At 40.1% G+C, this 16,500-nt stretch overlaps 2 protein-coding genes across 2 annotated transcripts; both read left to right on the top strand.

Annotated features, from left to right (window-relative positions):
- The first annotated feature begins 6,897 nt into the window (after positions 1-6,897).
- On the top strand, positions 6,898-7,317 carry LOC128106609 (late cornified envelope protein 1C-like). The gene has a single exon (XM_052732185.1). It carries the CDS (start codon positions 6,898-6,900, stop codon positions 7,315-7,317), a length of 420 nt encoding a protein of 139 aa, XP_052588145.1.
- An 8,757-nt stretch (positions 7,318-16,074) lies between these two features.
- On the top strand, positions 16,075-16,500 carry LOC128106112 (nuclear nucleic acid-binding protein C1D-like). Its single transcript, XM_052731428.1, has one exon. The coding sequence runs from the start codon at positions 16,075-16,077 to the stop codon at positions 16,498-16,500; it is 426 nt and encodes a 141-aa protein (XP_052587388.1).

The following is a 16,500-nucleotide window of genomic DNA, read 5'->3' as shown; positions in this document are numbered from 1 at the left end:
TGAACCAGGAACATGGTGGGTAATTGGTGATTTTTGTGTTTTCCATAGTCAGGGACCATCATAAGTTTATTTCTCTAAATATGAGGTTTCCTGATCTGGGAAGTGAAACTAGATGTATAGACTCAGAAGAAGCAGGCTTTGCCTAATCTACCTGTCATGTTCCTCATATTCTGTCATAGGAATCTTAATGTCTTTCCCCTGTTCTCCAGAGTTATGCTCACTAAGACCTTGCATCAACACATCCACTCATGTGACAAATATTTATTGGCATTTGGCTAACTGCCAGAAAGTGATTGATCTTGGAGGTGCAATGGTGAGCAATGTAGACGGCATATGTGATCTGAGCTTCAAAATGGGAGGCATGGGGTGTCCCATGGGAGGAGAATGTCGTGGCCCAAGTGTTCAGGAGGCAATTGCATGTCATAGATGGAAGCTGAGTGTGGTGAACGAGGAAGGAGGAAACTGCTCCAGGAAGGTGTAACAACAGTCATACTGTCAGCATGATTTAAAGACAGGCGGGCCAGGGAGGGAGACATGGCTCCTCATTGGAGAAACATCTTTCCTGATGCCTGATACTGTATGGAGATGTCCTGATGGTTTCAGGACTCAGTTTTCAGTCCTGCCCCAACAACCTTTTTATCAGAAAGTTGAGGATACACTGTAAGAGGAAGTGATCTAGATCCTAGGTGTCTTCCAGTTATGAGAGAGGACTGAGGTGTAAACTGCTGACCCAATGTGGGTTAGAATCATGGAATTGATGTGACAAAAAAAGAAAGATTAAGTTCAATATGAAAACCCAATTTAAGGTTAAGACTAACTGCACTTATTTACGAGTCACTCTGTATACAGTTGCATGAATGAAGAAAGCTTGGTTGATTATAATCTTAGTAAAAGCAAAGGGTGGAATTGCCTGTGCTACATGACAATGGGCCCTTGTTCTTAACAGCTATGCTAAGCCTGATGGAGTTGTTCTTCTTGGCTCTGGCAATGCTTCTTGGGTCCTGTGTTTAGCCTAGGCCAGTGTGCACTAAACATCACATGAAACTGGAATCCTTCCTCATATTTCCAGTAACTTGAAACTGTGTTAGTATTTACTCCACTGAACAGATGGAGAAGTTGACTGATATGTCACTGCTAGAGTCCAAGCTTATGATTATTATGCTCTCAAATTTTGTCTGCTTCCCATGGAAGGAAAGCTACTGTTATATTCTCAAAGGAATAATATATTTATAGTTTCTGTTATTTGAAGTAGCTTCCATTCAGAAAACAAATCAGCCACCAGGTAAAATTTGAGGAATCAAATACAATGAAAATAAACCAGCAATGGAAGATTCTAGTTAGAAATCGGGGTGTGGGGGAAGGAACAATTTGGAAATGGAATGTGTCATTTATCCATGCATATAAATATCAAATTTTATTTTGTGCCACTCATTATTCCTATAATAGGATAGATAATGACAGCCTGGGATAGACAAAACACAGATTCTGGTTATCAAGGAATTGAATTTATAGCACAGAAAAATGCATAGTAAATAGACACATTGTTAAATTATATAACAGATTAAATATACAAGCTGCATTGGAACTAAAGATAATTTAACAATGTAGTCTTGGGGATGATGAGTAAGAAATCATAAAAATGTAAAGACCAAACTAAATGTGTGGGACAGAGGGGCTCACAGGAAGACAGAACTGTGAACCAGAAGCAGTGGGAATGGTGTCCTAGAGTACAGGTTTGAACTCAGCACCATCACTCAAAAAGTTGAGAGGTCTTGGTTTTGGTGATTTTCCTAATACTCAATTCCTGATTTATAAAATGCAGCTAACAAGCTGTACTTTTGGTCTGGATCACAGTGAAGATTAAATGAATATAATTTAAAATATTTCACATATTATCAAACACTAAACATATATTTGCTTCTGGCAGTGAAATATTACCCCTCTGAGGAGAAGAGGAAAGAGGCAATGCTTGGAGAAATGTATGTTGGGTAGGGGAGGCTGGCCACCGAGGGAAGCCAAGTCCTGTCACAAACAGAGCCTGAGTGAGTTAAAGGGATGTAGATATGGGAATTGAGAGAAGCTTCAAGGAGGAAGAATTTAAGGATCGAAAGAACGGAACTAGAGAAGGACAGGGATGAGTGAGTTGGTGTGGAACACAGCTTAGGAAAACTCCAGGTCTAGGAACAATAAAAGATTCATGAGGCAGGAAGTTCATGTGCTTTCCTGAGTGCTCAATGTTAAAGGACAGTGACAGCAGGGTGTGTGGCGGGGCAGCATTGTGAATGTTCATCTGTACTTTGGTCTTGTTTAGCAACTTTGCCATTAGAACGGTTCTCTGGATCAGTTAAAGGAGACAAAATACCACAGTGGAGGCCTTGTGGTCAATTAGGAACACTATTTAATCTTGCAACTGGGTTGGATCCTTAATCAGGCAGGTATCCTGGTTTTACATGGCCTAGAGTTTTGAAAAGGCAGGGCTTAGCAATGTTAATCATCCACTCCCATAGGATTCTTCAGAGGCTTGTTTTGTTCGATTAGTAACCTCAGAGCTGCTTCCAATGTGCATCATCTCATTCCTCTCACAGCAATGCACAGCTTCTCATTTCAGCTCATAGGGTCCAAGCTCTGATACCAAGAATGGCAGAGGGTTTCAGGAGCTTGAGAGGCTGAAGTAATTTCAAGGCATGGCAGATAAACAAACATGGCACACTTTATTTACTGGCACCTAAGCCATTAGAAAAACACATGTGGGCCACACACAGGTAGATACAGACACACACAGGGACCACTGGCACACAGGCCCAAAGACAAACTCTCACTGTTAGGCTGGTGAACTTGAAGGCCTCTACAGAATCTCACAAATGGGGCATTTTTTTTTTTTTTTTTTTTTTTTTTTTTTTTTTTTTTTGGCCAGGAATAGCTGTCTAACAGACTATGTCGTTGTTTATACTTGGGTTCCCCAGACATTCAATGCCAATCATTTTGTGCTGACTCATACCTATCTACCATATTAGTCATCTTGGCCCATGCTAGATACCTGTATCAGCACTATATTGTCTAAATACAAACTGGCCCTATAATAGCCCTCTGATAATACTACTATGGGATGGACTTCTAGTACATGACACAGTATTTAGGAGAATCTCTGATTCCAAAGATGACAGCTGTAATGACCAAATATGTCTCCAAGTTGTTCAGTACTGTCTTCCGGGGACAGAGGAAAGTTACAGGATCCATTTTCCCCTCTTCTACCATTGAACACCACTAAATTAAAGAAACTCAGGTCTTTGCCTCAGGACATTCCCAATGCAAAAGAGTCAACTCTTGGCCTTTCTTCTTTCCCATCCAAACCTCCAGCCATTAAAAATAAAAAGGCTCTAAAATGTAAACAGCATAGCATTAAATACAAATAAGTAGTTACAGAGTTAGGAATCCACAGAAAGCATTTGTTTTTAACCCAAGGGAGCTTCAGGCTTATCATAGAATGATAGATTATTTTATAGTAGATTATTATACATGCTTATATTGATTATATTCATGATCCAGCTATATAACTCTTGAGCATATAGACAAAGTAACTGTGTATTGTAATGCAGAGATAGCTTGTTCATCCATGTTCATTGCTGCTCTATTCACAATCTCCAAGAAATGGAAAAAACCCTAGATGTCTATCATTTGATAAATGGATAATAAAGATGTGGTAAATTTACACAATTAAATATTATTCAACTGTTAAAAAAATAAAATACTGAAATTCACAGGTAAATGGGTGGAGCTAGAAAACACTATACTGAATGAGATAACCCAAACTTAGAAAGGCAAATGTCACATGTCTTCTTCATATGTGAAAGCTAGCTTGAAATCTTTTTTCTTTAAAATTGTCTTTACATAATTAAAATATAATTACACAATGTTCTCCCTTTCCTTTCCTCCCATAAAACTCTCCTATGTGCTCCCTCACTCTCAAATTGATTGCTTCTTTTTAAATTATTTTTACACACACACACACACACACACACACACACACACACACACACACACACACGTATATGTACTGGGACTGGGTTTCCAGCATTCCATTGATCTTTGCACTGTGTCTAGTTGTGGTTTTCAGCAATGGTCTCCATTTGCTACAGAAAGAAGCTGCTTTGATGAAGGATGATTGCTACAATAATCTGTGGGTGTAAGGATAAGATTTAGAATTTAGTTAAGGAATTTTGCTGCTCTAACAGATTGGCAGTAGTAGGTTCAACTGAATCATTTTATAAAAACAGTTTTTATGAGCGCCATGTTTTTCACTCCTGCCCCTTCATCTTCCCTCCAACTCTTCCTTCCTCTCCCAAATTCATGATCTCTTTTAAAAAATCATATCATTATTATATGTACACACACACACACACACACTACTGAATCAATTTAGCTTTGCTTATATCTGCATGTGTCCAGGACTGACCACTTGGGATTAGACCTGAGAGCAACGGAGGTCCTTCTCTCAACAGCCCCTGACCACCTTTATCTCTGGGGGAGACCAAGTGGAATTCCCCTTGTCCCCACTGGCCTGTCAGCTGGTGTCATCATGGTGGTGTTCTTATTCAGGAAATCATATTATAGAGAGTTCCTGGGTACATTTTCCCTGTCATTTCCAGGGGACTTTCTGTGCTTCTGGCTCATAGAATCTTTCAGCCTTCTTTCCATAATTTTCCCAGAGCCTTAGGTTTAGCAATTACATTGCAAAAGTATCCGTTGGAGATAGGCATCCTGTAGTTATACATTTTCTGCAATTCCACCAGTTGTGTATCTTTAATGGGCTCTGTCTGTTGTACAAAGAAGCTTCTTTGATGAAAAATGAGAACTACACTTCTCTGTGGATAAGTATTTAGAAAACAGTTATACATTATATTGGTTTAGGAACTTGGCAGTAGTAGGTTCTCCTCTTGGGTCTATGACTTCTCCAGACACAGGTAGTTTACAGGCCTGAGCATGAATTTCCTCCTACTAAGTGGGCCTTATGTCCAATTAGATAGTTATTGGTTACCGACAAGATAAAAAAGTCACTATTTCACCACAGTTGATATCTTGTCAGTCTAGTCACTGTACAGCTGGGTAAGACAACCAGTTGTTCCTCTACCTTGGCAGTATACATAGAAACTTCTGAGACTATTAAAACTACTCCTCTGGGAAGAGGCTTCCAGGTGGGCTCCAGCTTGATTCCTCCAAGCCCTGTGTACAAAGTGCATCATGCCTTCAGGAACAGGGTCTTATCTTCAAATTCTGGAAGGCAACTAAAGGCAATGGTAATAGCCTACATTGCTTTGAGGGATGGTCTCTTAGACTCCCCTGACTGACAACTCAAGAAAACATTTCACATATGTGGTACTGAGGCGTTTTTTAGGGAGTCCATGGGCTCTTGGAAGAAGCATTATCACTGTAACTGTTTTACATTATCATGTAACTGTTTTACAAATACACACACACACACACACACACACACACACACACACACACCTCAAAAGTGCATTTTCACATGAAGCCACTAGAATCAAAGGTTTAGATGAATAATTACTTTTATCTAGCATGGACAGAAAGAAGGAATTGGGAGGACCAGAATATTTAAGTATGAGCACATTACCAGGGTGGAGGAAAACACTGGAATGAAGGGTGAAGAGGCCTCCTGGAATGGCTCATCCATATCTTCTCTAAGCATTCCATATCAAGCAAACACATTCCTAGGAGGGAGCAGGCAGCCTGAGCCCAGTGCACAGTGGCAGGTGAGGGACATCCAGTCATGACTTGTCACCGCCACGTGGGCCTTAGAAGGCCATCCTCCATGCCCAAGCCCTGTCTCACATGCTGAGGGAAGAACTTAAGAGCAGGATAAAAAGGCTGGTGGCCACAATACTTCCATCCACTCACCTCTTGAAGTGTCTACAGAGCCTGTGCTGTGTGTCACCCGGTAAGTGTCCAGAGAACAGGAGCAGGTGCTTCTCCAGAAGGTCAGAGCAGGAGGGAGGCCATGTATGCTGCAAGAAGCATTAAATTGTGATGAGAGAGAAGTAGGGGAGTGGTATTTCAAAGCAGAGAACGAGGTGTAATTGGAGAGGATTTAGAGATGTGTGCTACATTTTCGAAGAAACTCAATTACATTCTGTTGTTTGGTGTGTCTCTCTGGTTTTGTGGAAAGTGGGTTACTAGATTATGTAGGGGGCACTGGGATGCAGTCTTGAAAGTCAGCCATGCTCATTTTGGGGAAAGATGCACTGAGGACCCTGATATTAGGGGAAGAAAGGAGAGCTGCCTGGTTAGTCAGCAGGAAGATTGCTGTGGGGAGCCTTGGGTGGGGAGCCAGCAGGTCTGAAAACACCCCAAGAGGCTGCCTGGGGACCATCTCAGGGCCAACAGCTGTACTTCTCTTTAGTTTCTTCATGTATAAATTGATGGTTACAAATTGACCTCAAGGACCTTTGCACTTATAGTTTGCTATATTTGTGCCAAATCAAGTATTTCTGAAATTTCTCCAGAGGGAATGTTTTTGCTCTTTTCTAAAAGAGCTTTTCAACTTGAAACTGTTTTGAGTATTTTCAAAATTTTGGCTGATGTGATGGAGTGAGTTTACTGACTGGACACTCAGGAGATTGTAGTGATGAACTCTCTTGGTATATTAGGAAACTGTTGCTTAACACATTCTAAATGGAGTTTGGCATGTGGTGCTGAAACACAGTGCTCAGTAAACAATGAAGACAATCAAAACCTCAGACATGCTCTTCCTGTGTCTGATGGCAAGACTCACGAGGGAACTAGAAATGAAACTTAAAAGACAAGAGTAGACAAGGTGGTCTTGGGACTCGGGTCTAACTTGTGTGTGACTCTCCCACAGCTCCTGAGCACTCACCAACCAAGATGTCCTGCCAGCAGAACCAGCAACAGTGTCAGCCCCCTCCCAAGTGCACCCCCAAGTGCCCTCCCAAGTGCCAGACACCAAAGTGTCCCCCTAAATGCCCTCCTAAGTGCCCCCCTGTGTCTTCCTGCTGTAGCCTGGGATCTGGGGGCTGCTGTGGCTCCAGCTCTGGGGGCTGCTGTGGCTCCAGTTCTGGGGGCTGCTGCAGCTCTGGGGGTGGTGGCTGCTGCCTGAGCCACCACAGGCCCCGCAGATCTCTCCGTCGCCGTCGTCACAGCTCTGGATGCTGCAGCAGTGGCGGCAGCAGTGGATGCTGTGGCAGCAGTGGTGGCAGCAGTGGCTGCTGTGGCAGCAGTGGCGGCAGCAGTGGCTGCTGTGGCAGCAGTGGTGGCAGTAGCCAGCAGTCTGGGGGCTGCTGCTGACTTTGGCTGTGAGGACACCTGAAGAGCTGTGCAAGAGGAAGCTGTGTTCAGAAGACCTAGCCCCACTTGCTGTCCTGCCCTTCTCCTCCTGTCCTGCACGTCCAGATCACTACAATACTGAGGTCTAACTGTGGAGGTTCTAAATTTGTTCCTGGGTTGCTCCCTCCCTTCTGTATTGCACAGGAATAAAGCCTTCCCCCACGATCCTCACCAGACTCTTCTTTGTTTTGCATCCCCAGAGGTCTCCCTTGGCAACTATGCATCAGCAATGTACTGACAGCATGTTGTGAGCCCAGATGCCAAAGGCCGGGCTCTCTCCTTACTTGGGAAATCCTGTGTCAGGGAAACCTATGTTTTAGCATGGGTGAGTTCCTCTAGGGAGGATAAGCAACCACACAATACTCACCTTGGAGATGAAAATGTGTCTCTTTGTTGTTCTTTTTCCAGTCCCCAACCCAGCCTAAGACACTTTTATGGGGACTAGCAGATCCTTTATGGCCCAGGACTCCTTAAGTATGGGGTCCTTGTGAACTTCTCTTGTCTTTTCCTTTTGGCTCTCTGATGAATCCTTGACTCAGTGTCATGCAATAGTGGCTGGGTATGATTTATTTTTCTCCCTCTTTCATGAGAATGCCTCCTTCTCAAACAGGGAATTCCCCACAATTCCCATCTGTTTTGGAGTCCAGGATCTTAACATATCTGAACAATACAGGAAGCTCCTGATGCCCTCTGTGAACACCCTTCCCTGCTTCAGACTCTGGTTACTGGAAGGAGGATCCCCAGGGTGCTCTGTTTCCAGAGAATGGTCCAGAGGGTTGGGATAGGACACCCATCTGCTCATTCCCTGAAGACTACTCCTTGTCCTGTTCTCTGCATTCTGACTGTGAATTGTTACAAGGGCTGCCCCTGACTGGGTAGTTCCAAACAAGCAGGCTCATGAGCCACAAGGCCCTCAACGCACACCATCTAGTACTTAAAATGTCTGTGAAGACGAGACCCTGTCCAGTCTACTCTTCAAAAATCAAACAGAGGCCAGAGGGGTTTAGAGTTGTCAAGATATCTGCCATGGCTGACCTATGCTGTCATAATATCTGTCATGGCTGACCTACGGCAGCTCTTCCCTGTGGTGGCAGTTGCGGAAGCACAATTAAGGACCTTAATAAATCCTTTAGATTCTTTTCCTGTTCCTTGCTTCTTCGAAACCCAAGGATAACACTTCACTTCTACAGATCCGAACAGATAAGGAGGGTTGTTTTAAAGTCCTTTTGACTTTCAGTCCAGTAAAGTGCAATTCCTTCAAGTGAAAAAACTAGATCTTACTCCCGAAAAAAACCAAAAAAACAAAAAACAAAAAAAACAAAAAACAAGAACAGAGGCAAAGGGAGTGAACAGATTACTCAAAAAGACACCCATTGTGTGAAGTAATATTAAATATGTTAACTGGGGTATCATGTGTTAGTGGAGCTGCTTAATAAATAAAAATTTAAAAATTATATAATATATTCTGGTGACACTTTCTCCTCTCCAACTCCTCCTGGAAGGGTGGGCAGAAAAGATCCAAATAATAAATAAATAAGACACAAAAAGCTAAGTTTTAAAAAGTAAAATTAAAAGGGAAAACAATATATTACATAAAAATAATTTCCAGTAAAGAATGAAATTTGAGGTAATCAAAAAGCAGGACCCAGGCTGGACAAACTATGTTCACTTCACAAAAGAAACAGAACAAATATTTATGAAAATTCTGGTGAACCCATTTCTATTTAGATAAAATTTCCAATAAATCCAAATAATAAAAACAAAGCAAAAATAGAAGTGTCAAAACACCCACTATAAAATAATCAGTAAATGCTGATTTCTGTAAAATAATAGAAAAGCATCAGTGAACAGATAGAAAAATGTCTCCCTACACTCAAGGGCTGAATTTTCTGAATGGTTTTCAATGAGTAGCATTTCAGGCATTTCATACAAAGTATACATTAGTTTTGCAAGCATTACCTTCACTGAAAATGGTAAAATCAGATTTTAAAATTATTTAATGATAATTCACAAAAATTAAAGTTTTAAATGAGACTATCTTGGTTTGAATTTTTTTAGGTTACACTAAGATATTTGTAAATTGTCATGGGACATTTATACTCAAAATTTATATTTATTACATGAGTAAATTTTCACTCATTAACCAAATACAACATAAGCAGTTTCATATACTCAATGTCCATCTTCTCCATCTCATTAAAATATAATGTCTTTTCCATGGTAGGTATTTAAAAGTGTGTGCTATAGTTTACATATCCTGATCCTAAACCTTGTGTTCTTGATGAACCTGATGCACACTTGTTTTCCTATTATGGAATCACTTATAAAATATTATATTTATCTGTATGCTATAGTTACCTTCCAACCACACTTCTAGGCATTTCAGCATTTCTAGGACTACTTATGATCATTCCAATTGTCTTGCAGTTTTCATCATTATAAGTTCCCTATATCTTGTCCACATATAGGATACCTTCTCTAGGCAGTATGGTGAGGAATTAAATCCTGAGTTCTGGACATGCACCCATTTAACTTTGCAATGTGGTATATACTGTAGTATAATTTACACACCATTAATGTAAAGGAGTTAGTTGCCTGTTGCTCCACATCCTAGGAACTTTTTCTAACATTAGATGCTTATGTGATTATATTGTTTATAACTCTCTCATTATTGCTGTATTATTTGTTTGCTGCAATAAAAGTTGTTTATAATATGCATTATTATACATGTACTTTGTTGCTACTAAAAATGCATCTTTAAGTCTTTCCTTTTACTAACACTTTTAATTATACAAACCAATTTATTTCATCATGACATTTCCTCACATGTATAGAACAATCTTGATCATATTCACCCTGCAATAAGATCCTGTATTTTTGCTCCCCCATTGCTCTCCCTCTAGTCATCAATTATTTTTTTCATCATTTTTTTTTCTTTTCAAATGATGTAAGAATATTGGCTGAGCTAACTATTTCTAGTTTGCTACTGGGGTGTTTTTATAGCTTTTATACATCCCTGGCATTCTTTTCGTGCCTTAGATGAAAGTCCCAGATATTCCAACACTGCAAAAGAGTACTCTCATTTTATGTTTTAATTCTTGTGCACACAAGGCAATATGTGTTGAATAATTTATCACATGTCATGCAGGATTATTGTGTCAATCTATTTTCACACTAGTGAAGCATAGATGTCTAATTCCATAATTTTTTCCATGACTTTGGTGGTGTTTATCAATTTCAAATGATGCTTATTTATCAACAACCATGAGACACAATGTGATATTTTGGTTCATATATGTTTAAAATAAAAATAAAAAAGATAAAAATTTTTTTTAAAAGTCCTGACATGACATTATGAGACAAGGAACCTCCAAAGAGTCATTGAGTTTGTTTTTTGTTGGCCGTCTACTGCTGGGCATGCAGTCTACCCTTTAGAGTAGTTTGTTTCCCCAGTGGGACCTAGAGAAAATTAAATTTCCATTTGCAAGTGGTTATCAATAGGAGACAGTTTCACAGTTAGGAATGGGGGCATGTGTCTACTCCTTCAAGCTCTAGGACTCTGGTGCAGACCTGTGCAGGTCCTGCGCATGCAGCCTCAGTCTCTGTGAGGAGTTCATAATTTCTTCAATCCTGTTGACTTAGAGGGTCATGTTTCCTTGGTGCCCTCCATCTCCTCTGGCTTTTATATTCTTCCCACCACCTCTTCTTTAAGATTTCCTGAGCCCTGAGGGAAGGGATTTGATGGAGACATCCTGTTGTAGGGCTCAGTGTTCCAACACCACTCTCACTCTCTGTATATTATATGGCTGTGGGTTGCTGTATTTGTTCCCATCTGCTGCAGGGAACCTCTCATGATGGCTTAGTGGGACACTGATCTATGAGTATAGCAGAATGTCATTAGGAGCCATTTTATTGCTATGCTTTTTACCTTTTAGAACACTAGAACACTCGTATTTAGTTCTATCCTAGATCCCTGGGATAATACTAGTCTTAGGTTCTTGGTCCCCGAAACAGTGTCAGGTATGGGTTCCATCTTGTGGAGTGGACCTTAAGTCAAATCAGACTATTCCTGTGAGCTTTGTGCCACCATTGCCCTATCGTATCTTGCAGGCAGGACATCATTGTAGATCAAAGCACTGTGGCTGGGTTGGGATTTATGTTTCTCCTTTGATAGCATGTAGAATGCCTTCTTGTACTTAAAGAAGCTTACACGTAGGGGTGAAGATTCTATGTAGGCATTCAGCTCAACCTCTCCATGTTCAATGAGTCGTGTAGGTGTTGTCTTCAGTAACGGGGCCTTTGTGGAGAGAAACACACAATCTTGGCTGGTTTGTTTGGGGATTTCTGTGGACCTCTTTGGCCAACAACTCAATTAGATGTAACCCATTACCCATACTAGAAGCTTCATTTGGTTACAAGAGATAGCTCGTTGGGGCACTGCTTCTCCCATTGTTTTGTGATTTCATTTAGATTGCCTTTGTATGTGTATATATTTTAGGAAGCTTCTACTGTTTTAGTTTCTATATTACCCCTCAAATGGCCTTTAATTTTAGCTATCTTCCCCCTCCCATATTCCCTTCTCCCTCCTGCTCCTCTTCCCTTCTCACTTGACCCTTCTATTCCAGACCCTCCCATTAAATCAGTAACTATCTGTTCTATTTCTCTTTCCTAGGGAGATATATCTATCCTCCCAAGTCCCTTACTCCATATCTAACTTCTGTGGTTCTATCAATTATAGCTTGATTATCATTCATTTAACAGCTAATATCCACATATAAGTGAATACATAACATATTTGTCTTTCTGTTTTGTGGTTACCTCATACAGGATTGGGTTTTTTTTTCTATTTTTTACCCATGAATCTCATGATTTCCTTTTTTAATAGCTGAGTAATATTCCATTGTGTAAATGTACCACATTTTCTTTATTCATTCATCTGTTGAGTGACACTTAGGTTGCTTCCAATTTCTGACTATTATGAATAGATCAGCAATGAATATGGTTGAGCAAGTGTCTCTGTGGTAGGATGAAACATCTTTTAAGGTATATGTCCAAGGGTAGTATAGATGGATCTTGAGGGAGATTGATTCTCATCTTCCTGAGGAACCACCAAACTGATTTCCATTGTGGCTGTATAAGTTTGAAGTACCACCATAATGAACCAGTGTTCCCCTTACTCCACATCCTCACCAGCATGAACCAGCCATTTGTTTTATTGATCTTAGCCATTCTGATGGGTGTAAGATGAAATCTCAAAGTAGTTTTGATTTGCATTTCCTTGATGACTAAGGATGTTGAACATTTCTTTCGGTGTTTTTCAGCTATTCAAGTTTCCTCTTCTTTAGGGAATTCTTTGTTTAGATCTGTACCCCATTTAGTACCCCATTTCTAAGTTAGGTTATCTGTTTCCCTTTTTGGCAGACATGTAAGGAGGTTTCTTTTTTAACATAATATTTTTATTGATTCTTTGGGATTTTCACATCATGCACCGAAATCACACGCAGTACCTAGTCCTTCCATGTACACCCCTTAACCCTTGTGATCTCCCCTACCAAAAAAAAATAAAAAATTAAAACAAACAAATAAACAAAAACAAATCCAATTTGTGTTATTCATATCTTGATGTTTAGTTTTTTTGAGTTCTCAAGTAGGCTAACTATAGATCTTTATCTCTTCCTTTCTCTCCCAAATCTAATCCCCCAGTCTTAAATCTATATCTGTAACAGACCACCTACTGTGACTTCCTTTTCCTCTCTGTCCCAATCTCCAGTGGATCCAGCAGACCTTCTCCTCAAACCTTCCCCCTCTCACACTCCTTATCCCATTATCCCAGCACCCAACACCAGGATGCGCGCCCTAGGAACTGGCCATTCCAACAGGCCTGGGAAACAAGTAGGGGAGCTTCAGATTTTTCACTCTCCCTCTTTCCACTCCCCCTCCCCCAGCCCCCAGCCAGTTTTATCCTGGCTCTGTAGCAGACTACCTGCTGTGGCCTCTCCGCATTCCACAGACTTTCAGGGAATTAAGCAGATCCTGGTGGAGCACTTTGCTTTCCTCCCTCCTGTGGACTCTATCAACATCCTCCTAACCAATCCTCATTCCTGAGTGTCAGCTCTCAATACCTACAAACATGTTTTACCTAAACCAAGCAGGATCCCGGAAAAATTCTCTACCAGGCAACACACAGCCACCATACATTCCTAAGAACCAGAGAAGGCAACAAAAATCAAGGAGCAAAGAGTCCATCTAACAAGACAAGACCAGATATCAGGGCCTAGAATTACAACCATTCCAAATCCAAATGTCCAGATGGCAGCATAAAGATACAATTAATACGCCAGGACAATATGTCTCCACTAGAGTTCAGCCACTCTACCACAGTAGGCCCTGAGAATTGCAACATAGCTGAAGCATGAGAAAAAGACCTAAAATAGCCTTTATGAATATCATAGATGTCCTTAAGGAGATAATGAATAAATCTCTTAAATAAATATATGAAAACACCAATAATGGAAGAAAATGAATAAAACAGTTTAAGATCTGAAAGTGGAAATAGAGTCAATAAAGAAATCCCAAACTGAGGGAAATCTGGAAACGAAAAATTTAGAAACTTGAACAGGAACCTTAAAGATAAGTCCTACCATCAGAATACAAGAGAAGAAAGAAAGAGTCTCAGGCACTGAAGACATGATAAAAGAAATGGATATGTCAGTTTTAGAAAATGTTAAAGCTAAAAAACTCCTGGTACAAAACATCCAGGAAGTCTGGGACACGATGTATAACAATATAAGAATAGTGGAAGGAGAAGAAACTCAGGTCAGAGACACAGAAAATGTTTTCAAAAAATCATAGAAGAAAATTTCCCTAACATAAAGATACCTATCAAGGTATAAGAAGCATATAGAACATTAAATAAGCCAGACCAGAAGAGAAATATCCCTCAGCACATAATAATCAAGAAGATTTTCCCCTTGTCACACAATAATTAAAATACTAAATATACAGAACAAAGAAGGAACATTAAAAGTTACAAGGGATTAAGACCAAGTAACATATAAAGGCAGACCTATTAACATAACACCTGACTTCTCAATGGAGACTCTAAAAGCCAGAAGGGGCTGGAAAGATGTTCTACAAACTCTGAAGGACCACAAATGTCAGACCAGACTGCTACTATACCAAGGAAAACTTTCAATCACAATAGATGGAGAAAATAAGACATCCCACGATAAAACCAAATTTAAACAATATCTATGCTGTGGAATAATCCTTCTGTGCACTGTGAATATGTATTATCTCATTGGTTAATAAAAAGATGACAGGCCAGTAGTGGGCGAGAAGTTAGGCAGGAAAGCCAAAATGAGAACAATGGGAAGAAGGAGAGTAGAATCTGAGTTGTTAGCCAGCCGCCCAGGAAAACAGTCATGCTAGAGGACAGGTAAAGCCACGAGCCACATGGCACTACATAGATTAATAGAAATTGGTTAATTTAAATGTAAGAGTTAGCTAGTAACAAGCCTGAGTGATTGGCCAAGCATTTATAAGTAATATAAGTCTCAGTGTGATAATTTGGGAATGGCTCCTGAGACAGAAATCTCTGCTTACATATCTTTCCACAAATCCAGTCCTACAAAAGGTACTAGAAGAAAAGTTCCAACCTAAAAAGGTCAACCATGCCCAAGAGAACACAAGGAGTAAGTAATCCCAGAGCAGCAAACAAAAAGAGGGGAAACATATACACATACACACACACACACTACCACCACCACTGCCACTGCTACCACCACGACCACTACTACCACCACCACTGCAAAATAGCAGGAATCAACAAAAATTGTTCATTGATATCACTGAACATCACTGGACTCAATTCCCCATAAAAAGAAACAGACTAATAGAATGGATGTGAAAACAGGATCCATTCTTTTTCTGCATCCAAAAAAAAAAAAAAAAAACACATTTTAACATCAAGGACAGACATCACCTCAGGATAGAAGGATGGAAAAGATATTCCAAACAAATGGACCTAAGAAACAAGTTGATGTAGCCATTTTAAATCTGACAAAATAGACTTCAAACCAAAACTATTCAGAAGAGATAGGGAAGGACACTACTTATTCATCAAAGGAAAAATCCACTAAAAGGATATTGTAATTCTTAACACCTATGCGCCCAATACAAGGGCACCCAAGTCCATAAGATAAATATTACTAGCTTAAATCACATATTGACCCTCACACCTTGATAGAGAGAGACTTCAAAACCTCACTCTCACAAATAGACAGCTCATCCAGACAAAAATTAATCAGAGAAATGCTGGAGCTAACTCATAGTTATAAACCAAATGGACCTAACAGATATCTACAGAGCATTTCACTCAAACACAAAAGACTATACCTCCTTCTCAGCAACTCATAGGACTTTCTCCAAAATTGACCACATGCTTGAACACAAAACAAGTTTTATCAAATATACAAAAAAACTGAAATAATACCATGTACCTATATGACTGCCACTGGAAATAAAGCTGGATATCAACAACAACAGAAAGCTTACAGACTCATGGAAACTGAACAACTCACTACTTAATGAAAAATTGGTTAAGAGATTAAAGACTTTCTAGTATTGGATGAAAATGAATACAGCGGAGGCGCTGTCATGACATCATCACCATGTGACCTCTTTTTGGAGACGAGTACACGGCATTGAGTTGTTGAAATGGCAGGTGAAGAAATGAATGAAGACTATCCGGTAGAAATTCATGAATCTTTATCAGACCGGGAGAGCTCCATGGTTGCTGTGGATGACATGCTGAAGACCATGATGCCTGTCTCTAGAAACGAGTTGTTGCAGAAGTTGGACCCACTGGAGCAAGCAAAGGTGGATTTAGTGTTTGCATACAAATTAAACTCAATGTTTTGGGTTTATTTGGCAACCCAAGGAGTTAATCTGAAGGAACATCTAGTGAAGCAAGAATTGGAAAGAATCAGAGTTTACATGAACAGAGTCAAAGAAATAACAGACAAGAAAAAGGCTGCCAAGCTGGACAGAAGTGCTGCCTCAAGATTTGTCAAAAACGTGCTCTGGGAACCAAAACAGAAAAACACACCAAATGTTGCTAATAAAGGAAAAAGTAAGCATTAA

This window comes from Peromyscus californicus, unplaced genomic scaffold (genome assembly GCF_007827085.1).
Source record: "Peromyscus californicus insignis strain IS unplaced genomic scaffold, ASM782708v3 Scaffold_9__1_contigs__length_137607984, whole genome shotgun sequence".
Lineage (NCBI taxonomy): Eukaryota > Metazoa > Chordata > Mammalia > Rodentia > Cricetidae > Peromyscus > Peromyscus californicus.
The sequence above is the reverse complement of the archived record's forward strand: the minus strand, read 5'-3'. Positions and strand labels throughout refer to the sequence as shown.

What these genes read in the sequence shown, in the direction of transcription:
- LOC128106609 (XM_052732185.1), top strand. Translation starts at nt 6,898, where the DNA reads ATGTCCTGCCAGCAGAACCAGCAACAGTGTCAGCCCCCTCCCAAGTGC.
- LOC128106112 (XM_052731428.1), top strand. Translation starts at nt 16,075, where the DNA reads ATGGCAGGTGAAGAAATGAATGAAGACTATCCGGTAGAAATTCATGAA.